The sequence below is a fragment of the Myotis daubentonii genome, chromosome 10, assembly GCF_963259705.1.
Source record: "Myotis daubentonii chromosome 10, mMyoDau2.1, whole genome shotgun sequence".
In the NCBI taxonomy this organism is placed as follows: Eukaryota; Metazoa; Chordata; class Mammalia; order Chiroptera; family Vespertilionidae; genus Myotis; species Myotis daubentonii.
Genome location: NC_081849.1, coordinates 14,095,858 through 14,122,342, shown reverse-complemented (window position 1 = coordinate 14,122,342; position 26,485 = coordinate 14,095,858). Strand labels below are relative to the sequence as shown.

General features: G+C 41.7%; 1 protein-coding gene across 1 annotated transcript in view; it reads left to right on the top strand.

Moving 5' to 3' along the window:
- CTTNBP2 (cortactin binding protein 2) overlaps positions 1-26,485 on the top strand; it is a 182,239-nt gene that overhangs the window by 101,376 nt on the left and 54,378 nt on the right. The window contains 4 exon segments of the mRNA XM_059711639.1: positions 7,045-7,162; positions 10,108-10,383; positions 12,571-12,666; positions 13,738-13,817. Coding sequence (XP_059567622.1) covers positions 7,045-7,162; positions 10,108-10,383; positions 12,571-12,666; positions 13,738-13,817 — 570 coding nt within the window.

The following is a 26,485-nucleotide window of genomic DNA, read 5'->3' as shown; positions in this document are numbered from 1 at the left end:
TTCTCACACTGTAGCATCTACCCAGCTGGGTGGTCTGGAAGAAGTGTGTGTCTCAAGTGCACAGGCCCACATGGAGCCCCCAGATAAAGATTCCCCCTTCATAGGAAATGGCTGTAAAGAGAAAATGATGATTAGGAGCCACTAAATCTCTTCCTTGTCACACAGAGTTTGGTAACTAGCTGAGAGGAGAAAGACAGGATACCTATGAAGTTGAACCATGATAAATCATGATAAATAGAACCACTTCTTTGGAATCTGTTTTTTTGTGCTTTTGATTCTCCATGATTATTCCCTTAATTTTTATAAAATTATTTTTGAAAGACCAGACTCACTTAGCTCTATGTAAGCAAAGGGGAGGCTATTTTTTTTAAACACACATTCCACAATGTTCAGTGCAGAGAATGGTATTCTTGCTTAATTTGAGCAGCAGTGATTAACTGACAGAACCCTAACGGATTCTAATGTAAACTTAGTCAACTGATTTATTCTAACATAAACTTCTAACAAACACACTCGACCCTTCACCCAGGACGTGGACTTTCCAGTGTTTTCCCTGATGCCTTTCATTGACCTGGATTTTGACCCTGTTCTCCTCACTCTGTACTTTCTCGCTTGAATGATCTTATTGATCCCCAAGATACAATCTATTAGAAATTCCAAAATTGTCCCTCTGGCCCAACTTACTGTTTCCTGAATCCATCCAGGAAAGTTCTATCCAAGATGGACAATTTATAGGGCATTTCCTTAGTAACTAGAGGAACAGACTTCCCGGTCTGGCCAGTACAGTCCTTTATTATGCCTGTCATCCCAGTGTTATTAATAACTGTTATTATTAACTTTTTAAAAAATATATTTTATTAACTTTTTACAGAGAGGAAGGGTGAGGGATAGAGAGTTAGAAACATTGATGAGAGAGAAACATCATTCAGCTGCCCCCTGCAGACCCCCCACTGGGGATGTGCCTGCAACCAAGGTTCATACCTTTCACTGGAATTGAACCTGGGACCCTTCAGTCCACAGGCCGACGCTCTATCCAGTGAGCCAAACTGGTTAAGGCTATTATTAACTTTTTACACTTAAAAGTGTCCCAGTTTAGAAAATTATATGGCAACCTTGTTGATGACAAAATTCGTTTGTGCTTCTACCAAACAGTTCCAAGTGGGTGAATCCTTGGGCTCCCACGGTCATGCTCCTTAGCCAGTCTGCTGCATCTCTTGTTCTTCCCCTGAATCCAAAAACATCACCTGCCACTATGTGTACTTCTTCAGTCTTCCTAATTTAATGATTTCAGTTGATCAATACAACTCTAGATTTTATTCTTTGATAAATGAATTTTGAATATGTTGCCTCCTCCGTGCCCCATGAGGCACCCTCATTATCTGCTGTCTGGACTTGTGCGGGCGCCTAGCGGGGTCTCCTCAGCCAGTCACTTCCACTCTTTACACTGCCATGCAAGGGGCCTTTCTAACAGGGAACACGGTCATGTCATTTACCTGCTTAATGTTTTTACAAGGCTCTGTCACTTCCAGGATAAATGTCACCTTTATCATGACAGATAGGTCCCTTCCTGGCCTGGCCTCAGTCTACCTCCTCGAGCACACCTCCTGTCTCCTCCCCTCATGCATTCTGTGATCTAACCATGCGCTGCCAGCTGCTGTGCAGACATCCCGCGCTTTCTCTGCTCTGCCAGCCTTTGCATCTGCTGTTCCCATTACCTCAAGTGGCTTCCTCTCCTGTCCTGACCCCTCCCTGCCTGGAAAACATCTCAGCTGAAGTCTTGGCTTCCGGGAGTGAGATATTCCCAGGGCTCCTCTTGACACTTGGAGAGCTTGAACTTCAAAACTGTAATTGTTTGCATGCCTCTCTCCCTTTCTGCCTCCTTCCCCAAATCACTTTTCCATCTTTGTATATGCTGTGCCCAGCAGACTTTCCAGCCCTAAAGTACCAATTGTTTGCCCAGCCAAACAGTGGACTGAGTGTCATCCCATGCACCAAGAAGTTGCTGGTTCAATTCTCAGGCTGTGGTCAGGGCACATGCCCGGGTTGTGGGCTCGATCCCCAGTAGCGGGTGTGCAGGAGGCAGCCGATCGATCTTTTTATCTCTCCATTTCCTTTCCTCTCTCTCTAAAATCAATAAAAACATATTTTTTAAAAAGTACTAAATGTTTGTTGAATCAATTCATTCTTTTTAACCGATCTCCTTCCTATCACCCTGTTTCTTTCGAATATATCTTCCAAATGCACCAGCTGGTTTTCAGAGCTGAGCCGACCATACCACTGGCTACCTGAACATATGCTCATGCCTACAGAGAAGCATCCAAACTCCTCAGCACTCAGCCCTCCGCAGCTGACTCCAGCCCTCTTCATTTCTGACCACTCACCCCAAAATCTACTTTTTGGCTTATGCCATCACTTCCCGTTTTTACAGCCTTGAGCTCCCCTGCCCTGCAAAACGATACACTCACACCCAAGGTTGTTCTCAGAACCTGCACTGGACCTTACCTCCTGGACATCTGCAAACTGCTTTCACGTTTGCTCCCTCTGTCCGGTCTCAGACTCTCAGCTCTCTGCCTTGACTCTGACTTTAGCTCTTTGGACTAGGGCAGTGGTCGGCAAACTGCGGCTCGCAAACCACATGCGGCTCTTTGGACCCTTGAGTGTGGCTCTTCCACAAAATACCACGTGCGGGCGCGCACATACAGTGCGATGAAACTTTGTGGCCCATGCGCAGAAGTAGGTTTTCGGCCTGGCCGAGTCTATTTTAAGAAGTGGCGTTAGAAGAAGTGGGGGGTGGCCATATAGAGAGGATGAACGAAAGGAGATAGACAAAACAAGTATACAAGACGAGTGTGGATGGGCGAGTTGGAAGGGGTTGACCTCAGCGAACGTACCTCAATCAGATTCAGGATGTTTTTAGCAAAGGCCAGCTTAGAGTACCCTAATTAAGTTAATAACAATAACTACCTATATAGTTTAAGTTAAAAAAATTGGGCTCTCAAAGGAAATTTCAATCATTGTACTGTTGATATTTGGCTCTGTTGACTAATGAGTTTGCCGACCACTGGACTAGGGGTTTCTACTTAGTCCCCTTGGCACTGGCCCCTTGTTCCTCAGCTTTCCTTAAAGGGCCATGGTAGAGTTGGTTCATTGGCCCTCACCATCTCTTCTACTGTTTCCTCTGTAATAACGGATCCTGCAGTTTTCAGAGGGGCCCCTGACCACCCAAAATAAAGACTTGCCTTCTGCAGCCTCCACTGAGGTAACGGTGGCCACCTACCTAAGTCCGGGTACATGGGATGTGAGCGGAAGTAAAAGCTGAAGCCTACGCTGCTGCTCCTTTAAGCCCCTGTTATTGCAGATGTATCTGTATGGTGACTAGGACTTTGGCTTGAACGCATCTAGATCTCTTGCTCTTCTACTAGTATAGGACACCCTGCCCCATTGAGGCCCCTGGGAAATCCATTTCCAGAAACAGGGACTAGCATCACAACATTTATCCTCTTCACACAATGCCACCTAGCAGGAATGACCTTAGATTCTTTTCTTCACCTCCCCTCCTCCACCTCCTCCACATAGTAAAATTTTGTCCATCATTGCAACAGCCCCCTTTCCTGTGTACAATTGCCCCATGTCTAACTTCGCTACATTTTGTGTTCCTCCGTAAGGAGCAGAACTGTTATCTTATTCATTGCCACAGTCCATGGTTCTAACATAGCACCTGGCACATGCTTCGTACCTCTTTCATAAAGTTGTGTGGATTGATGAGCACTAAGTGCTGGTAAAGTAGTTGTAGCTGTTGTCACACAGCAGTTGTGTTCACCACTGAGCCAGCGTATTGCTGTAGAATTCACACCTGTAGCAGTGTTTTGATATATGATATCCTATTATCTTTCTGGCATTTTGTGCTTCATTAAAGAGAAAGTCACTGTTTGCCCTGACCTGTTTGGCTCAGTGGATAGAGCGTCGGCCTGCGGACTGAAGGGCCCACGGTTCGATTCTTGTCAAGGGCATGTACCTTGGTTGCGGGCACATCCCCGGTGGGGGGTATGCAGGAGGCAGATAATCGATGTTCCTCTCTCATCGATGTTTCTAACTATCCTTCTCCCTTCCTCTCTGTAAAAAAATCAATAAAATATATTAAAAAAAAGAGAGAAAGTCACTGCTTGCATATATTGCCCACTGACTTAACTGAGCCATAATACAAATTATATATAACATTCTTTATGGATCAGAAATTAAAATCTTGTAGATTTGGGTTACATCTTTTATCATTTCTGTTTGTAATTTAAAGTAACATCAACCAGAATTATATTGAGATCAGTGACATTTGTTGATGTGATGAATATTCAGGCTATTTTCTAATTGGTGATGATTATGTTGATTATAATAACAGCAGCTAATAAATATCAAGAGTTTAGTAAGTGCTGAGAATATGAGAGCTTTGTATGCATCTTTTCTGTAAGTCACATAACAACTCTATGAAACATAAATATTTTAAACGTAGATAAGGAAACTGAAGCAAAAAATGTTAAATGGTTTACCAAAAACATAGATAAAATAATTTATATTGGCAGGGTTATAATCCAAGTCTGTTTTGTCTTTTACCTGCTTTTGCTGTAGGTGCTAACTTGCATAAGTAATGTATTGTTTTTCTCTTTTATAATCTGGGAATTCACAAAGTTTAGTGCTCAGACTGCATTCTACTTAATCCTCATTTCAGAGTTAATCTCTAAATTGACATTTCTGAATTTCTCACTATCTTATGCATTCACAGGTCTTGTGAAAATTAATAAACGGTTTTATTAGAATTGTTATTTATATATTGGCTTTGATTTCACTTAATTTCTTGAGTTAGTGACTTCTTAAATCTGAACCCAGCCCCACAAAGCCAGACTGCGATTACAGTCATAGAGGAAACCCCTCCCACCTGGGAGGGGCGGTGAGAATCAGGTGTCCTGGCTGATTCCCTTTTCAGGCAGGTGGTTGTCTCTACCCAGGGGTCCTCTGGTTCTGCTCCATTTTGTGGGTCCAAGGGCTAGTCTCCAGTCGCCACAGAATCCAAAAGTAGTCTCTACACCAGCTCTGCTCTTGAACCAGCACTGGCTTCCTGTTCAAATTTTACTTAATTGGTGGTTTCAGCTTACTCCTTGGTTTTCTTTCTAGCCCTTAGGGATTTCCTGTACTTCCTTGTGAATTCTGGTTGCATTTCAAGTATGTTTGGGGGGCAATATGAGGCAGTTGGAACGTACATGTTCTCCTGGGGGGAGTGGAAATTGCTGTAGCCACTTCTGAAAGCGCTTTGCAATATATACTAACATAGAACATACGCATACCTTGTGACCCAGCAGTCCAACTCTGGTTCATACACTCCACAGGAATGTGGACCATAGTATCTACCAAAGGACTTGTGCTAGAATTTTCATAGTAGGACCCAAATGTCCATCCATAAGAGCTTAGGTAAGTAAGGAAATTGTGGTATATTGACATTAGAGAGTGCCACATGGTAATTTTCAAAAGTGCAAAACAAAAAGATGAACAATGACTACTCCCAACACATGGATAAATTGTATAGACATTATGTTGACTGAAACAAGCCAAATATAAAAGTGTGCCTGCAGAATGATACCATTTATATAAAGTTCATTAGCAAGCTAACCAATCTCTAATACTAGAATCAGAACAGTAGATACCTAGGGGGCACAGGTGGTGGGGGAAGATGGGGAGAGAAGGGAGGGGGCTAGAGATTGAGATGAACGCTTACAAAGTGCTCCTTACACAAGTATTGTACTTTGTGATCATTCTTCAGGCTGAATACTTGTGTACTTTCTATGCGAATACTATATGCTTCAGTAAAATATTCACATAAAAAAAGTATGTTTTGCCAAACAGAAAGTGTGTGTGTGTGTGTGTGTGTGTGTGTGTGTGTGTGTGTGTGTGTTTAGGGAAATGATGAGAAGGATGTTGCTTGTTTTGGTTGTTAGTTCCTTGCCATAGATCAGTGATGGCGAACCTTTTGAGTTTGGCGTGTCAGCATTTTGAAAACCCTAACTTAACTCTGGTGCCGTGTCACCTATAGAAATTTTTTGATATTTGCAACCATAGTAAAACAAAGACTTATATTTTTGATATTTATTTTATATATTTAAATGCCATTTAACAAGGAAAAATCAACCAGAAAATGAGTTTGCGTGTCACCGCTGACACGCGTGTCATAGGTTCGCCATCACTGCCATAGATTCTGGTCTGTTCAGTTTTGTGCTTCTTTTTATGGGAAATCAGGAAACAAAACATAATGTGGTAAAAGTTGAGCTGGTAGAGTTCCTTGGTAAATATCCGAAGGTAACATCCTGCTGGACAGTTATTTATTAGAAATGTTTGCATTTATTTCTACTTTGGTTTTGAAAATAAGAGTCAGTTTGTTACTGATATTTTTTGAGTGAAGATTTCCTTAAGCAGCATAAAAGAAGAAAAGCTGAAAAAGAGAGGGAACATAACTTCAATATCTATTGGGAATGTTTTTCTCAAAATACAACCAACATGGTCTTTATATATTTAATATTTAAAAAAAGCAAAACAGACACAATAAGATCTGAAATTTTAAAAAGTGCTTACGAAGACTCTGGGACAGAATTGTTAAAATTGGAGTCCCACACTCACATGATCAGGAAAGCAGCTCATAGTCCAGTATTCAGCAAGCAGCATCCAGTTGTAGCAAAAGCCCTTTTGCTTTATGTTGTGAAATTAACATTGAGGGATACTGTCTGCCAAAGTCAATTTCTTTCCTAATTTCACTCTGCAAATTGAGTGATTAGCAAACTGATTTTTTTCTCTTGAAACATAAGACGCTGTTCTGTGGAGCAGTGTTTTGATCCTGTGATTCACAGTTCAGTGAAGCATTCTTTGCTGTTCATTTTGGGACATCGTTTAGTTTGAGTTGCTGGGGAATTCCTGATTTGTTTGCTGTGGGCAAATGACTTTTCCCGTGGGGTTTTAGCTCAAGTCTCTTAATTTGGACGGAAGGTAATAGAGCTCTTGTCTTTACAGAATTGCCTAGAAATTCTGTGTAGGCATGGCGGGCTTGAGCCAGAAAGGAGAGATAAGTGCGGTCGGACTGCACATGATGTGGCCACTGATGACTGCAAGCATCTGCTGGAGAATCTGAGTGAGTGCCTTCACAGCCCCACTGTTCATCCTGCATCCACAAAGCAGGGCCTCTGGGTCCATGGGTAAAATATTCGTGCAACTCAGTTTCTCATTCTCTGTTTAGCTTTCTTTGAACCCAAGCTGTTATAAAAACACTTTATTGATGACAACTGTGGTAATTATTTTTCCATGTAGAATTGCTTTTTACAGAATGAGTTGCTATTCAAATAATGCAAGATCTTCCTTGTATTTTACTTAACCTAGGAAAGCATTCTAAGTCATTCTTCTGACTTAGGGTATCACTCTTTTCTTCTGACTTAGGTTGTCTTTGTAGACATGTCTGACAGGGTATGAGAAATCATGGCTGGATACTTTGCCATTAGCTGGTTGTATGAACCCAGGCAAGTCAGTTGTCTCTCCACATCTATTTGCCTACCTGTCTATGAAGATAATTGGTGATCTTTTTGGTTCCTTCCAACTTGAAGAATATGTGCTCTCAGCACATTTTATGAAAGTTTCATTTGTGGTTCATGCATACAAAATAGTATGTATGACCTCTTATGTTGAGATTATCACCCAATCCAGTAGACATAGCTAATTCATTCTAGGGTATGTAAGATGGTATTGTGCACTATGGAAAACATTAAGGAGGTTGGGAGGGTTGGGAATGGGAATTTTTAAAATGGGTTTGGAAGTTTCAGTTTTTAAAATGATGGACAGGGTTGCCTCACTGATACCAAAGCAAACACTCGAAGGAGGTGAGGAACTTTCCAGGCCAAACATCCTGGTGGACAGAGGCCCTAAGGTAGGGTCATACCTGCATGTCTGAGGAACTGCCAGAGTGACTGGGTTAGAATGAGCAAGGGGAGAGAAGAAGGAAGGCAGGTCAGAGAAGTTCCAGGTTGTGGTGGGGCTAGGATCCTGATCTTGTTGAAAATGTAGCATCAGAGGGACTTACGGAGGAGCCATGTCAATGTTTGAGTATAGAAGTGACAGGATCTAAAGTACATGTTAGTAGCTCACTGACTGTGTTGTTGAGAATAGGCTATAAGAAGTCACAGGTAGAATCAGAGGACTTCTTAGTTCACTGATGTAGCATTCTAGGTAAGAGACAATAATGAGGACTCAATCTAGGATTGTAGCCGAAGAGTTAGCAAGAAGTGGTTTGGTTCTGATATAGCTGAAGATAGAGCCAAGAGAACCTTCTGCTGGGTTGAAATTGAAGTATGAGAGAGGGGAGTGAAACTTATATAAAATGATAGTGAACATAAACTGTAATTGGAAACTAATTTTTAAAGTATGAGAGAAGGAATTTGTGGAAAACTCCAGGTTTTCAGCCTGAGCAACCAATTGGCAGGATGGAGTTGCTGTCAGCTGTCCAGGGGAAGGCTGCAGGTGAAGCAGCTTTTGCTAGTGAAGACCAGAAGCTCAGCTTGGGGTGTATGAATCTGAGCTGTCTGTTTGGTGGAACTACGTGGAGATGTCAAGTCAGCAAGAATTCTAGAGATGAGTATGAGCTCGATATGCGAATCTGAGAATCAGCAGTCTATAGGTGATATTTCAAGTCAGAGGCCTGAATGAGATCACCAAGGAAGTGAACACAGATAGAAAAAAATGAGAAAAATGAGCCTTCCAACACTCTGTCATTAAGAAATCTGGAAAAAGTGGAGGGACCAATAAAGGGACAACAATAAAGAGTGACCAGTGAGGTCTGACATGAGGACATCCAGTAGAAGTGTACATCAGTGAGCACAGAGACATCAATTGTGTCAGATGGTGGTGGTAAGTAAAATGAGGACTGATAATTGACAACCTGAAAATAAAATTATCCACAAGTTGGTCAGTTAATGGGAGAAGCCAGTTTAAGAAGGGGATCATGGGAAATGCACATTTTATTTTAATTTAAAGCATATGAAGTGATATTTCACTAATTTTTGGGTAGAAGTCTTCATTTTAGTGTATTTCTATGATTGAAGTTCCACATATTGTTCTTGTTTTAACAGACCACCCCTTTCATGCTTCACATATGATTTCTAGTGTTTGAGGACTTAAGCATATTTGTTAGCAGACAGAGGATTTGGGAATAATCACATGTGACTAAGCATATAATTCAGTTTGTAAGGATGGAAGTGCAGGGAGTGCTGCCCACCTAGGTGGGACCTCAGTCAGTTGGTGTCAGAGAGAGATTAGAAAGATCATTTTAGAAGCACTGTCTGCCATTTATCAAATTCTTACTAGTACTTACCATGTAATTGTATGTTAAATTCATTTAAAATGTACACACCTTGATTGTACTTTCCTTCCATTTTATAGAAGAAATTGGGGTATAGAGAGATCAAGGTAAGCTCTCCCAGCTACTAGAAGGCTGACCTTGAGGCTGAGAACAAGGTTGTATGGCTGAAGCCACCATCCTAAGCACACTGACCTATAGAACTATGTGTATGTTACAGGCCATCGAGTCAGCTCCTACTCCTGGCAACCCTATGAATAGTGGTATCCACAATGTCCTATCCTCAACAGCCCTGCTATGCCCCTGTAGACTCACGCTGTAGTTTCTTTTATATACATGTTGTTTATGTTTCTATAATCTGCCTCAATGAAGGTGAAGAGAATGGACAATACAGAGAATTCAGGGTCCAGAGAGGGCCCTAATTTTCTCAGATTTTTTTTAAAGAACTTGAGAATCTTGCTGAAGGGAAAGAGTCAATGAAGTAGAAAAGGCCAAAGATACAAGGAAAGATAATCAGTTCAAGCAACCTGGTTCCAAAGAAAGCGTGAGGATATAGATGAAAGACCAAAGTGTACTCCAGTATTAATAACATTGAATTAATGTTATTTAAAGAAGTATTGAAGCTGCCCTTCTGTTTGCTTATAAAATGTTCACATTTGCTTATTTCATAGAATCATTTTGCTGTTTTTCTATCAGAATTTTTTAAATTGCTAATTGCCTTATTCTTCTAACAGATGCTCTTAAAATACCCTTAAGGATTTCAGTGGGTGAGATTCAACCAGGCAACTATAGTTCCAGTGACTTTGAATGTGAAAATACAATAGATGCTCTAAGTATCCGCAAACAGACATCCTGGGATGATTTTTCAAAAGCAATGAGTCAAGCTCTGACAAGTCATTTCAAAGCCATCTCTTCTGATGAATGGTGGAGTCTGGAAGATGTGACGGACAATAACACCACTAGCTCCAGCATCGGCCTCAGTGCAAGCAGTGTGCAATCCATCATGCTAGGTATCAACAATCCTGCAATGAAGGGGAAGTTAGATTTTCAGGTTCACTTATGTTTATGGGCTTCATAACCTGAGACTTAATTTACTGATTACACACATTAAAAACTCACTGTGGCAGCTGCTGGTGCTGACACTTGAGTATTCACAATGCAGCCATTACATAACAATAGCATAAATGCGTTTATGCCTCAGATGATACTCAGAGAGTAAAGAACATGAAAGTCCTCGGTGTGGTATTGTGATTGCACTTGCTCTTCTAGATAAATGCGTGAAACTAACCACATTACAGCTGCTTGCTAATGCACAGGTTCTGAACACAGCTCCAAATTTGTATTTGGGCTATTCCAGGATACCTGTAATCCATTAACACCTTACCTCCAAGGACAGGAGTCTTAATGAAGTCTAGAATTGGAAAAAGCATTTTAATGAAGATATATTCAAAGCTCCCACATGGGATGAATTAGGATGATAACTGGCTATTCCCGTTCAATAGGCTCCATGAAATAGCCTCTGAGGACCTTCTGAAAATAACATTTGCTTTCTCGTGAGCATAATAAGGGCTCTGTAAAGGCTAGTTATCCCTGGTTAGTTTCTTTTCTCTTAAACCAGGAGAACAAACATCTGCAGGAACCTGCTGCCACTGTGCCAAACCTGTGCTGGGCGCTTTATAGCAGCACCTCAGTGGATCCCTGCAACAGGCTCATTGTACAGATAGCTAGACAAGTTACACGATGACCTTCCTGAAGGCACAGCTAACGAGCGAATGAGGCAGGACTGGTAGGAAAGCCTGCACACTTTCAACAGCACCATGTTGCAAAAGCATGGTCCAGTTTGAGGGAAGGGTGCTTTTCACCATGCTATTAATGTGTAGGCTTGTTATGGTAAAAAGTGCCTTTGTCAGTTCACTCACAAATGCTAATTCACTTTCAAAACATATATTACTACTAGATTTTAAAGTAAATTATTCACAGCCATGCCAGCATGGCTCAGTGGTTGAGCGTCAACCTATGAACCAGGAGGTCACGGTTCGATTCCTGGTCAGGGCACAGCCAGGGCTCGATCCCCAGTGTGGGCGTGCAGGAGGCAGCCTATCAGTGAGTCACTCTCATCACTGATGTTTCTATCTCTGTACCTCTCCCACTCTGAAGTCAATAAATATATAAAGAATAAATAAAGCAAATTATTCACAACTTCATTTTATGGCTCTTCGGCATTTTATGGCTCGTTGGCAATAATTTTTATTAAGATTACCATAATTATCACAAAATACATATAGTTAAATAATTGCATTAAGAAAAGAAATCAGAAATGATTCTCTGGGTCACATTTTGCCCATTAAACGGAGTGTTATTCAAGGGGTAGGTTAGCCTTAGGGGTCTAATAAATGAAGTCAGCACAGCCATGTTTTGAAGGTAATGGGCCCCTACATCAGCCTTCATCCAGTTAATCTGGAAACTGACAAAGGCAACTGGGTATTCACAACCAGTGGGTAGATTTCCCTCTGAGCCACGGTTTCTGTTCATACTCATCAGTGAGGGTGAGGCACTCCGGTAGAATTCCAGGTCTAAAAGCATTGATGTTTGTGGTTGCTGGGCTTCATTTAGCACCTGGCTGTACCCACGAATAATTGTAACGACACTATTATTGTTATTAATATATGCATATAAGGGATTTCACTGTGTTGATAACCCAAGCTAGATTAAAAGGACCCAGGCCAACAGATAACAGGAAGTTACAGGTGGGGTAGGCACCTGTATGTTAGGACATGCTGAGGATGGGTATCTAGGAATTGATCTGTGGGAGGGAAGAGAGGAAAACAAGTTCTCAAGAAGGCCCAGACTCTGGGAAGGCTTCTCTTATCCTGAGCACCTGAGGTTATGTGTGTGTGCTTTCTGGAATCTAAAGATTTGCTGGAGAGGGAGGCCGGGACCGGGTTCAGAGTGCGTGGCCTTTATGAAGCAGGCACTGGAAGATCTACGAAAGTCCCTCTTTAGGTCCGCTTTGGAGAAGCCTGTAGTTTGAAGGTCTTCCTCTTGACCTTCAACAAAAGTTAACTCCCTGTGACCGTTCACAAATTCTGTACATGCCTTTGGAGTCCTTAGAGTTCTCACAGAGGAGATCATGCATCAACCCTTATAAGAAAAATTCCTTTTCATCTTCTCCTGACATTTTCATTTTTTTGAACTAGGAAATGTGCCATGGTCAGTGGGTCAGAGCCATACCCTGCCCCCGTGGGAATTCATTAAAAAGAATAAAGCAGAGCAAGTCACTGTGCTTTTGTCAGGTAAAGATATTCCAAACTGAGATAACGTTGACTGCTATGATTGTCAACTTTTATGATTGTTTCGAAGTACCAGTTCTTAAACCTGCATGTTTTTGTCCTGCATTCTCTAGCCATGCGTATAGGACTCCCACTGCTAACTAATCAGTGTTTTTGGAACAAGGAGAGGAAAAATCAAAAGCCAAGTTGTTGACACCGGTGGCGATGTCTGGATTGTTGATTCCTATGATTTTGATTGCATCTCATTAGGAATAGACCAGAGGCCAAACTGGTGTGCTAAGAGAGTGACAGAAAGTTAAGTTTGTTACTGTCAAGTACAGTGTATGATTAATATGATCATTATAATGGTACAAATTAATGTGTCGTGAGTACGCCCTGTTGTGTATGGCACATTAAAAGTATAAATTCACTAAACCCTTATAACAACCCAAGAGGATACATATTTCTGTTTGTCCTCATTTTTATGTACAAGGAAATTGAAGGCTATAGATATCACCATGTACTTCCTAGACTTGGGAATGGAATCTTTACAGTTTCAAGTAATAAAGTTTGATTTTGTTGTTTTAACTATACTTATTGAGGTTTAAAAAAAAAGTGTGAGACCATCCTAGAAAATCCCTTTGGGCTCAAGCAGTGTATTGAGAGAATAGCAGAACTTATGGGAGGGGGTTTGGAGGGAGGGAGTTAGAGAAGAGACCTAAAGGGAGACCCCAGTCTGGTCAGCATGGCTCAGTGGTTGAGCATCGACCTATGAACCAGGAGGTCATGGTTTGATTCCTGGCCAGAGCACATGCCCGGGTTGCAAGCTTGATCCTACGTGTGGGGCATGCAGGAGGCAGCTGATCAATGATTTTCTCTCATCATTGATGTTTCTTTCTCTCTCTCTGAAATAAATAAAAATATATTTTAAAAAATGAAAAATAAGGGAGACCCCCAGACCTGTGCATTAATGCCGGGCAAGGCTAGAACTTTCCGAGGATTGGAACTAAGCTCTGCTAACATTTGCTTATAAACAGTAAAATATTGAATCCGGCAACCAGAGCCAATGCTCCTCTGTATTTTTCCTTCTTGCAGGTCCTCAGGAAGGCTGCCTCAGTAGTGTGACGTACACATCTATGATCCCTCTTCAGGTGCTGCAGAACTACCTAAGGCTGGTAGGTGGATGTGTTTGTTATAGGCACCTCTCGCCGACACCCGAGAGCTGTTCCCAGACAGGACAGCCCCCGGAGTCAGTGGGAGAGGGCTGTCCCCAACCTTGATCCTTGTCTTCTCATATAAATGAGTTTATATGAGAGACCTTGACTGCATTGTGAAAAGCCAATTTATTAACGCAATTAAAGCATGCACCTTTATTGAAAAAGCAAAGCAAACCTATATATCTGGCTTATGAAGCACAGAAGGGCTCTCAGCTAATCTGAAGAGCAAGTTGGGTGGTGGTCTGAGGTGTTATATACCCTCCTGTCTATAGTTCTTGAAATTCTTCTGCTGACTATTTTGGTACAGATTCATTCTCAAGGTCCCCCCACCCCTTTTTTACTTTGTTGTGGCCTCCCCAGAATTCATGAAAGCACCTGGCAACTTTATCTTGCCAAGCCTTGAGACTGCTGGCTCCTCCGCCTAGGGAGTAAAACTGCCCTTTTTTCCTTTCCCCCTCCCTCTCTGCATTCTCTCATTAGGGAGTTTTTCTTTAACTATTTGCTCTGTGCCCTTGCTGGGGAAGATGTTAGTTACAAGCTGGCTGCAGATTGCCCAGACTATTAGGCCTTGTTTTATCTTTCCTGCCTCGTTTCCCCATCTGTGAGTGTTAAAATCAGAGCAAGAGGAAATGGTCTGTCCCTCACTAGTACTTGACATCAAATAATCAATATGGAAGAGAATGGCTGTAAATATTAAGATGCCTTGCTATAGACTTTTATAATTGAAAAATGAGTAAATGTCTAAGCATTAATTAGTGTATTGATGTAGCCACTTTAACAGAAATCAAAAAATTACAGCTTACACAGTGTGAGAAGTTTATTTTTTCAAATACAGAAGGCCTAGCTAGCAGGTGACAGATCCAGGGAGGGCGAAGGTGCTGGGAGACCTTCTCTCAGTGCTACTCTATCCCCTGAGTGTCACCACTGCATAACCAGGCTCGCACAAGAGGGAGAAGAGCCTGGAGGGCAACCCTCTGCCTTTCTGGGGGGCGCACACATCATTCCTGCCCACACCCACGGACCAGAACTTAGACATGTCCAGGTGGGACTGGCACATGTGGTTTTTGGCTGCGCAACCCTGTTAATACTAGGCAGCTCTGGTACTAAAAGGCAGAAGTAGGGTGTATGGTTATCAAGAGGAAGTAGCAGATTCTCAATACAAAGTGGATAACTGTAATGCTTTGTATTTGTTCAGTACAGTGGAACCTTGGTTCTCGAACTTAATTCATTCTGGAAGGCTGTTTGAGACGCGGTTTATTCAAAAACCAAATCATTTTTCCCCGTTAGAAATGAAGTAAAGTGAATTAATCCGTTCCAGATCCCCAAATCATTCCCTGCTTTAACCTTTCTTATATACAGAACATGTCTAATGTAGCATTTAATCTATAAACAAACACTTCACTTCTTAAATTTATTGAACGACTTCCTACTGGCCTTAAATCACTTTCTGCATTCGTTCCAAGCGTGCAGCAGCTTCAGTTGTTCACATGCCATTGCCTCTGAAATACTGCCACCAGCTAACTGCTTTTTGTTTATACAAATCAACAGTTTTTCTGTCTCTTCCATTGCCTGTGATCTTTGTTTGGTGAGCACTTTCATACCCTTAGCAATATTAGCGCCCTTGATGGCCTTTTTATGTTTCAAAGTTGTGCTAATCATCCATTTCACCAGCAATGAAAGAAAAAAATATTCATAGCACAATTTTCTGAGATGTTAACAACATAAGATTTAGCAGTAAACTGACATACATTCTCTCCTTTGTTTGTGACCTGAGAGAAGCTTTTTGATAACATCCGCATGAACGGGTTGCCAGGTCAAGAACTGAAGTTGTATTCCAAATGGAGACATGTTTTCCGTAAACAACTTGATTGAGAACTGAATTGTTCGAGATGGGAGACATTTGAGAATCAAGGTTTAACTGTACTCATTAGATGTCAGGAAATATGTCTTATTTATTTATTCTGGAAAACATCCCTCTGAGGTAGATAATATCACCCATTTTGTAGACTAGGAAACTGAAGCAGAGTGAGGTAAAATAGCTACAAGGCCACATAGCTAGTGAGTGATGAAGTCAGGATTATGCGTTCCCTGATATAGGTGGTGTCTGTGTGTGAGAGATCTATCTGAAACTAAGATATATTGATGGTGTAAAACATTAACTACACAATCATTTTGTTTACTGCTTTTGGAAGGCTTTTTTTAAAACAATGAATGGGTTTGACTATGACCCTTTACAAAAATTGTGTTCATTGACCATGAATTGGTATAAAGTGGGGCCTTGACTTACGAGTGTCCCAACTAAGGAGTTTTTTGAGATACCAGCTGTCTCTCCGCCGATTTTTTTACATTGAGTTGATAGAGTAATTTGAGTTAATGAGCCCCTTAACGAGCTAGGTCTCGGAATGAATTAAACTCGTAAGTCAAGGCCCCACTGTATTTGCTCCTGAGGAAAGTAAATTGTGTGTGTGATCAGAAAATTTTTATTACTTAATATAATTGAAGTTGTAAAAAGTTAGCCTTTTTTCTCATATGTTAGCACTCAATTTCTGAGGTTTCTAAGACAATTAACATAGAATTTTAAAAAGCATTAATAATCCCTACTGTAGCAAATAGTATATTTTGTAGTTCATCACTTTTAATCTTTCAATAAACATAGGATTTTAAATAAATGAAAATATACCAGTTTTCATAATCTTAAAATCTAGTTGAAACAAACATCCTTATGTCCAATAATTTGTGAAATGTAACCAGGTCATTGGGCCAGCATACTAGCATACAACTTCAACAATTTCAAGCAGCAGAACACCTGGAATAGTGATTAATAAATGTATTCATTGGATTGTAAAATAATTTCTTTTAAGAAATTATTAATTTCTACATTTTAAAAAAATTATAGTTCAAGTGCAAGCAAACATGAAAGATATCAAAGATTTTGTTTGTTTCCATGTTTCCTATGGCATCAGGTGCAGCTGGAACCTTACTAATTGCAACAAAAATGGATTCAGAGGCAGCCTCCAAAGAATCAGCAGCTGTGGCTCCTTTAATTAGTGTTGTGTGAGTCAAAGATTGTTGCTGCTTTGAAAATCGTAATGAATTCCAGTGTTTTTCTACCTCTTTTTTTTTTTTACCAAGAATTTTTGCATAATTAGCAAGTATAAGTCCTGCTGTTTGATCATCAGGACTAGCCAGAAGTCCTGAGGAAAACAAGCATTGAGAGCCATTTATTGATCTAGTTGGGATTAAGTGTAAAAGCAGCTACAGTTGAATGGGAACACTCAAAAGCCTTACAATTTAGGAGAGATGGTGTCTTCTCAGTCTGATACTTTCACTTTTTTTCTTTGCTAGTTGTTCTTTCTCTAATGCATCAAAGTAAGCCTGTGGGTTTTATACAGATGGGAAGGAGATCTGTCTCATTCCTTGTATAAATGAAGGGTAGAGTTGTGTCACCAACTAGTTTTCAGGAATGTGAGCCTCATGCTCTCAGTGGAGTCAGTTCCTACAGCCACTTGCTTCTCCCTCCCCCTCCTCAGCATCTCTGTACCAGACAAGATTATGACTCAGAGCTTCTCATTCACCTGTTTAGATGATTAAATGAATAGAAAAGCAATGCATCTGAATTACAACTGCATATTAGCCTTGTCTGAGTAGATCTGTCAAATGAAATATTTGTTAGCCGCATTCCAATTACAATTAAGCATGTACTTCGTGATGCACAAGACATAGTTTGACTACCAGAGACTAGATGAACACTGTTGTTACCTCTGTTCTCAATTTAATGAATGTACAGAACAGGCTTTTTTAATCTAACAGTTAACTCTTGGATGAAGATAAAAACTAACACTCACTTTAGCAATCACTTCAAAATTTAAAGTGAGTGAGGCAATCTATAATAATAAAAGCATAATATGCTAATTAAACTGGACAGCTGAACGACCTTCCAGACGACCTTCCAGATGAAGCTGGGGCTGTGAGGGCTGAGGCAAGCTGCTGCAGCTGCAAGGGCCAAGCCCCTTGCACAAATTTTGTGCATTGGGCCTCTAGGGTATTATAATAGTTGTCAATGTTTCTTCTTCCATAAAAGAGTGTAACCCCTTAAGGAGATAGACCATATGTTATACATATTTGTATCTTGTTTAGTTACTTAATTCAGTTGTTTGACAGCTATTTATTGAGAGCCTCCTAAATGCAGGCAGTTTTAGGAATGTAGGATATAGCTATGTGTAAATAACATGCATTTTCTAAATGCATGGAGCTTACATTCTAGTGGGGAAGATGTATTAAAAAACAAATGCATAAATACCTATAATGTGAGGCCAGCACTAATTACAACTATAGAGGAAAATAAAGCAGGAAAGAAGATAAAGCGCTAGTGGAAGGAATGGCAGAAAGTGCTTTGGATGGAGTTGGTAGGAAAGACCTTTCTGCAGTGACATATAAACAGAAGACCATGTGAAGTGAAGGCCTGTGGATGGTGTTTAAAGCAGAGGGAATAGCAGGTACAAAAATACCTAACCTGGCAGTGAGGTCTGAGAGAGAACTATAAGCCAGGTCATGTACCATACTTTTGTCCATATCCATGAGTTCTCTCTCTCTCTCTCTCTCGCTCGCTCGCTCTTTCTCAACCCCTCTCTCCAACACCCTCTACTAGAGCTGTTTGCCTGCTCTTTATCCATGAGTCTGTCTCTGTTTTGCTTGGTAGTTCACTTCGTTCATGGGGACTTTGAATTTTAGCCCAGGTGTGATAGGAAGCCACTGGTAGGATTTGAGCCAGGGAGTGACATATCCACTTAGTGCCACAGTAATTACAAGGCTCTGGTGTGTCTTTGAGTTGTTGAAAATCTGTACAATAAAAAGCAAGCCTAGTGATATCTGACTTTTAATGAGTGTTTAATGTATGCCAAATTCTGTTCTAAGTATATAGATTGTCCCATTTGATCATTCTATGAGGTAGGTACTTACACCAGTTACTCCCATTTACAGATGAATAAACCAAGATGCAAAATAATTTGCTTAAGAACCTCAGGAAGTGGTGGAACCTAAAGAGTTGAACTTAGGCAGTCTTCCATTCTCATATATGTAATCATAGTTTATACTAGTTACTAACCTGTTGGTTAAGAAAGAATTGCAGTAGCCAGTTCTCACTGTGTATGTAAATGTGTTCTATAAAATGCATGTATTAAAGCCCTTATGCAGAAAACCAAATGGAGTGAAGACTTTAAATCAGCCTTTTAAAATAATTGATGTTATTTGTAAAAACTTTCATTAAAGAGTTAAATAGATACAAATACATTTTAAATCTCTATCTTTGAATTTATAAGGACACATTTAACTTATTTGAGTTTTTAATCACTAATTATTTATAACATTAATTATAATTTTTGCATTAGCTCAAATTTATCTCTTAACCAATTTGTAATTTTTATTAGCTTATTCTTAACTTTTCTGCTATTTTATTTTATTTTTTCCATCACCATGTATTCCCTCTATGCCTTCTTCCACCTCTACCTACCCCCTACCCCCAGCACCCCGCCCTGGCAATCACCATACTTTTGTCCATGTCCATGAGGTCTCTCTCTTTTTTTCTCAACCCCTCTCCCCAACACCCTCTCTACCAGAGCTGTTTGCCTGCTCTTTATCCATGAGTCTGTCTCTATTGGGCTTGATAGTTCACTTTGTTCATTAAATTGCACATATGAGTGAAATCATATGGTACTTGTCTTCCTCTGACTGGCTTATTTCGCTTAGCATAATGTTCTCCAGGTCCATCCCTGCTGTCACAAAGGGTACAATTTTCTTCCTTTTTATAGCTGAGAAGTATTCCATTATGTAAATGTACCACAGCTTTTTTATTCACTCATCTACTGATGGGTACTTGGGCTGTTTCCAAATCTTGGCTATTGTAAATAACGCTGCAATGAACAGAGGGGTACATATATTCTTTCAAATTAGTATTTAGGGTTTCAGTGGATAAATACCCTGAAGTAGAATTGCTGTGTCATAAGGCAGTTCCATTTTTAATTTTTTTGAGGTAACTCCATACTGTTTTCCACAGTGGCTGCACCAATCTGCATTCCCACCAACAGTGCACAAGGGTTCCCATTTCTCCACATCCTCACCAACACTTCTTATTTGTTGATTTATTGATGATAGCCATTCTGACAGGCATGAGGTGATATCTCATTGTAGTTTTGCATTGCATCTCTCGGATGATTACTGATGCTGAGCATCTTTTCATATGTCTATTGGCCATCTGTGTGTACTCTTTGGAGAAGTGTCTATTCAGGTCCTTTGCCCATTTTTTAATTGGATTGTTTGTTTTTGTGTTTATTCTTAATTTTTTATTTTAATAATTCAGTGACTATAAATGATTATTATATTAGAAAAATACTTGATTAGGTCACCCTAATTTAAGCCCTATTTTAACATGTAGGGCTCTGAATCCCTCAGGACATAATCCATGAGATTCTCCATCTATTGGCTGCCCACTCCAGTCTTCACTGGGAGATTATACTTAATCTTCATACATCCCAAGATAAATTTGCTATGTTTCCATAAAAATAAGGTCATAAGTGATGGTTTTGTATCTAGGACAGCCCACCATAGCTCCATAAGTCTCTTTAGCAAAAGGCAAGGTCCAGCCTGATCTTTTTCAGGGTGTAGAAGAGCAAGGCTGGGTAAGGTCCCAGTGGAAGGAGGAAGCTGGTTCCTTCATGTGAAGAAGAGGTGGCTTCAACACCAGTGGATCTTTAGGTTCCGATGGTCGTAGTGGGAGATTCTGGCCAGTTGGGCTAGTGTCAGCCCAGAGGAGGGCTGGAGCAGGAGGAGTTCATAAGAGCGGAGCCCGGGTGACAAGGGAGGGTTATGTTCAAGATATCTCTAGTTTTATCTTTTTATTTTTTTAAATATTTTTTAATACATTTTATTGATTTTTTTACAGAGAGGAAGGGAGAGGGAGAGAGAGTCAGAAACATCGATTAGAGAGAAACATCGATCAGCTGCCTCCTGCACACCTCCCACTGGGGATGTGCCTGCAACCCAGGTACATGCCCTTTACCGGAATCGAACCCTGGACCCCTCAATCCACAGGCTGAGGCTCTATCCACTGAGCCAAACCAGTCAGGGCTAGGTTTATCTTTTTAAATAGCTACAATACAGACCCAAATTATTATGTCTGTATTAATAAATGAGGGCCTAGCTTTATTTGAATTTAGTAGCCAAGTCTAAGCTTGGCTTTTACAGTTTCAATTAGGTAACTTTTAAAAACAGAAAATATGTGTGTGTCCATGTGTGCACTGTAATTTCTCTTGAATTTTATTCTCTTATACCTATTCTATTAGAGGGACCTTAGCAAATGGTTAAAACATGCTCTAACAAGAAAGACTCCAGTTGTGTGACTTCTGATGCTGAATGTGCCAATACTGTTTGGGGGATTTAATATTAATAAACTGATAGTAACTGTCATCTGGGACTCTAAAGTCATATATGAACTATTTTTTTAAAATTGAGTGTCAAAGATGTCAGAATTACAGTCCTGGTGTCATCAGTGGGGAGCTCTCTGTGTCCCCATCTGTTGTTAGGGGACATGGGCTCCTTGTCATGTCATGAGAAAAAGGAATTTTTTGAGACTCGCACAGGAAAATGAGTGATATTTATTTGCATGGGTTAGACCCCTGAGTTTCCAAGGTGCTTATTTCCTTCCATCCCACCAATGAAATAAGTCCCATTTTGCTTTTAGCAGAGCTAGAATTAAGGCCATTGCCCAGTGTTTTCATTCCATGTATGCATAGCCCAATCCAGCATCAAGCTAGCTTACTTGTGTACCCAGCTGCAGTCCATCAGTCCATTGCTTGTGGGGTCCACCATGTGGCTTCTAGGAACATAGGCAGGAGCAAAGCCAGAGAAACAAGAGAGCCAAGAGTGAGAGAATTCCTTTGTCTCAGAATTTTAACTTCCTAAGATTTTGCACACTTGCCATGGTTCCACCCCATCTGGCCAGTTATTTTGTTACAGGCTAGACTGACAGGCACCTTCCCTACATCACCTGCATTCACTGTGCATGGTCCATGTTCCCTTTCCCCCAGGGATTTGCAGGGAATGGCCCAGTGGTTCCCTGGGGAGTGTGAAATTGCAGCTTCCTGTTGAAGCTTGCCCAGGTGGCCATGCTTGCAATGTCTGGCCTCCCTTTTGCTCCTTTCCTATCTACACTAATAAAAGAGAAAAATGGTAATTGGCGTACGACGCTACCCTTTTCATTGGCTAATCAGGGCTATATGCAAATTAACTGCCAACTAAGATTGGCAGTTAACTGCCAACTAAGATTGGCAGTTAACTGCCAACAAGATGGCGGTAAATTTGCATATGTAGGCACAATGCAGGGACGCGAAAGGGAAAGCAGGAAGAAGCCCCCTGCCACTGACAGTGATCGGAAACCCAGGGGGGAGCTAAGAGCTGGGGGGCAGGGCAAAGGCGGCCCTGGGGCAGCCTTTGCCCTGCCCCCCAGCCATGATTGGAGAATCAGGCACCTTTTCCGCCCTGGCCAGTGATAGCAGGAAGTAGGGGTGGAGCCAGCAATGGGAGCTGGGCACAGTCGAAGCTGGCAGTCCCGGGAGCTAGGGGTCCCTTGCCTGGGCTTAAAGCGAAGCCCACGATCGCGGGGCCGCTGCAGCTGCGGGTCCCCGCTGCCCGGGCCGGACGCGTAGGCCAGAGGCGTTAGGCCTGGGCAGGGGCGGAGCCTGCAACCGCGGGGAGCTGGGGGTCCCCTGCACAGGCCTGACACCTCTGCCGGAGGCCTCAGGCCTGGTCAAGGGGCCGATCCGGTGATTGGTGATCGGAGGGTGATGAGGGTCAACTCCTCTGGCCGAGGCGTCAGGCCTGGGCAAGGGGCCGATCCTGCAATTGGCGGGTGATGGAGGTCAACACCTGAGGGCTCCCAGTATGTGAGAGGGGGCAGGCTGGGCTGAGGGACACTCCCCCCCCACACACACCCAGTGCACGAATTTCGTGCACCGGGCCCCTAGTCTATAAAAATAAAAGGGTAATATGCTAATTAGACCAGGTCAACTGGACATCTTCCAGATGTCTGATTTCCTTCTGGACAAAGCCACAGTGATGGGGGCTGAGGCAGAGGCAGTTATGGGGCGATCAGGCTTGTAGGGGAGCAGTTAGGGTGTGACCAGGCTGGCAAGCAGAGGCAGTTAAGGGTGATCAGGCAGGCTGGCATGGGGGCAGTTAGGGGCGGCCAGGCCAGCAGGGGGACAGATAGGAAGTGACCAGGCCGGCAGGGGGGCAGTTAGGGGGCAATCAGGCCAGAAAGCAGAGACAGTTAGGGGCGATCAGGCAGGTCGGCAGGTGAGCAGTTAGGAGCCAGCAGTCCAGGATTGTGAGAGGAATGTCGGACTGCCGGTTTTGGCAGTCAGACATTCCCCGAGGGGTCCCGGATTGGAGAGGGTGCAGGCCGGGCTGAGGAACCCTGCCCCCCCACCCCCCCACCCCCCCCACCCCCCCGCACAAATTCCGTGCACCGGGCCTCTAGTCATTAATAACTAGCTAATAACAATGGTAATGTTGCTGGAGGAATTTGTGGGCCAGATTTCCCAGACATGACTAGGTGTGAAGTTCTTGGAGTATCATTGACATAAGCATTTTCAGAAGCCCCCACGGGAGAATGAGATGTAGTGAAAGGCTGGTGCATGGAGTTACATTCCTCTGGTTAAAAAGTCCCATGTCCTTTAACCCAGTCCTGAAAGAGGGGCAGCTGGGATTCCAGTAAAGCCAAAAGGAGGGCCAGTGTCCAAAGCTTTCGTTCCATGTTGCAGCCGGGTCTAGTTCAGCATTCAGGCCAAAAGTCCATCAGTCCTTTGTGTGGGTCCCATGTGGCCATGAGCCACATGGGCGAATACAGAGGAGCGTGCCCCCTGTGGCAGGAGTTCCAAGAGAACTAGAGGGTAAAAACCAAGAGCATATGCTCCTTTGTGTAGGCGTTTAAATATTAAGGTTTGGCACCCTTGCAGTGGCCATGTCCAGTCCCTTCCCCCATTGATCAGTGGGGAGTGTGAAATTAGCAAAGCTGTTTAAATGGCATGCCTATATCATCTAGTCTTTCCTTTACTCCTTTCCTATTAAAAATAGGCAGATTATTACAATGTTATCAGTAACACTAGCTATAAAGCATTATACCTTAAGCTATAGCCATCCCAATTTTGTTGGCTTGGGGAAGACCTTTTATTTTTCATTCTTTTTTGAGTTCAACATCTCACCGCAATCTGGCCTAAAGTGATCTCAAGACAGTAGAAGCTTTTCCTCAGACTCTGACCAATAAAACTTCAAATAAAAGGTTAAGTTTATTGCTCTAAAATTATGCCACTAGTCTAAAGCCACATTACAGGTGCCACATTGACCGGAGTGGAAACAATAGCTCTTCTGGTAAACTCCTTTTTGTAGAAAAACAATGTGGAGGGAAAAAATAAAAGTATGGATGGGCCTTTGTTGAGGTTATTGTTCCCATTTAATCCAGAATTCATTTGCCTCACAAAGCACTAATTGATGTGTGATAAGAGCTTTCAGAATAGGCTGTGAAGACAAGAATAAAAGGGATTGGTACCAATTGTGATAATAAGGCCCTGTCCCTTTACGAATAAGCCAAAAGGTCACACTCTAAGCATGCACTTAGGGATAAGGGATAATTCTGACAACTACAATTCACCTTTTAGAAGTTAACTTTGATTTTATTTTTCAAAGAACATATCTCATCTCAACACGATTAAAATATTTAACTCCCACCCCAAAAATCTGTCTGCTTTCCATCTACCTACTGTCTATCTTTAGTGCCCTCTGCTGGAAGCATGTAGCATGTATATTTATTATACCTGAGACCTTGCTATTTAGAGAAATATAAATGATAATGCTAGAATAGATAAATATGTTTTCTTCGCATAGCTTTGCGTGTTTTCACCAGTCTCGGTAGAGCAATATGCTCCCAGCAATTATTATTATTATTATTTTTTGGTTCAGATCTTATATGGTAACCAACACAATTATATCATTTGACAAGATAGACAAAATAACATTAACAAAAAAACTGATAATACCTGAAATGAGGGGAAACCTACTAATGGAATGCATTCATTAGAAAGTATGAATGACCTGGAAGTTTGTACATTTGTTTTTCCCTTTATTTACTTACTTAGTTCACTTATTTATAGTTTACCTTTTTCCAGAAAGGATATTAGTCTAAGCGAACACAAGATGCTTACTGCTAGCGAATGGCCGAAATTTTAAATGGAATGTTTCCTGCCTATATTTGTCAAACACCCACAGTCTGAGAACAGATGAGGTATTGATATTGAAGGCAATTTATCTGTGAAGCTGGGTCTCTGGCTGTTATATGATCTCAAGAATCAATCTTAAAAAAGTACAGGCGGTATGACAGGATAGCTGTAATGAACAGAGAGCACTGTTGTTTTCAGAAATAAGACAAGATTAAAGAGCAATACTACTTGAAGATCTCGAGTAGCATATTCCGTAGATCTTGAAATTCTGTATTGAGTTTCACTGGTGCAAAACAGTCTGTTCCTTGTTGAGAGAATTTCCACCCAATAAGTCATGGCAGTTTGAGATTAACTTGGAGAGCTCAGGGTTTATGGTTTAAAATTGGACCTGGCTAGCGGTACCTAATATGCTATTTCCCACTAAAGTACTTTTGAAAAGTGACAAAACTTCACAAAAACGGAAAAATAGAACCGAAATCTCCCATTGGCAAAAACCTAGAAAAACGTTTTACTGCCTTTATAGTGGCAAGAGACTGTTAGGCCTACCTATCAGCAGCCAACTGGAAATTAGGTAGGAAAACACTTTTAATACCCTTCTAATGCTGGCAAAACTGTTACCGGCAATTGAACCTCGGTTCAGCAACCTCGCTACTTGAGTTCTGGCTATGAAAGAATCCAGAACCAAGACAAATACAAGGGATAGAGGGGGTTGGGGAGGCAAAGGGAGAGGGAGCACCTTGGGGAAAGAAGGGGCTGGGCAAAGGCGAGGGGTGTTCAAGGGAGACCAAGAGCAAGTGCTGAGTCCCTTGTCTTGAGGTTATTTATCTGGAGACCCCAAGGGAGGATCTCAACAGAATATTCATCAGCTTCCTGGGTGTGTCCCTGTCCTTTCAGGGTTGCCATCTCTACTGATGGGTACCTGCCAGGTCTACCACAGGTTAGGGGAGGTCCACACTGCAAGACCAGTGATATGAAAGGTCGGGGTCTATACCACATGGCGAGCTTTATGCTAGCGGAGGAAAGGTCACCCTGGGGGTGAGGTTCCACCCTACAATTGTCCATTTCTAGGCACCTTTGGGTATCTGGCCAAAGGTGCTAATGCCTGTCTAACTGCCTACTACACCATTATCATCTTACTAATATTAAAAAAATAAAGCAAGATTTATACTAGTTAGAAAATTGAAGGTTTAGCAATAGTGGAATAGTATTTGAACCTAGAGAAAAATCATTGGTGGCTGCCAGATATGTTGTTTTTCAGAGCCTAAAACCCAGTCCCAAGTCCAATATAAGGAGCCCCTTAAAGGACCATTTCTCTGTTTAGCTCATGGTCTGACACCTGGTAGTCAGGCCTCATTTTTC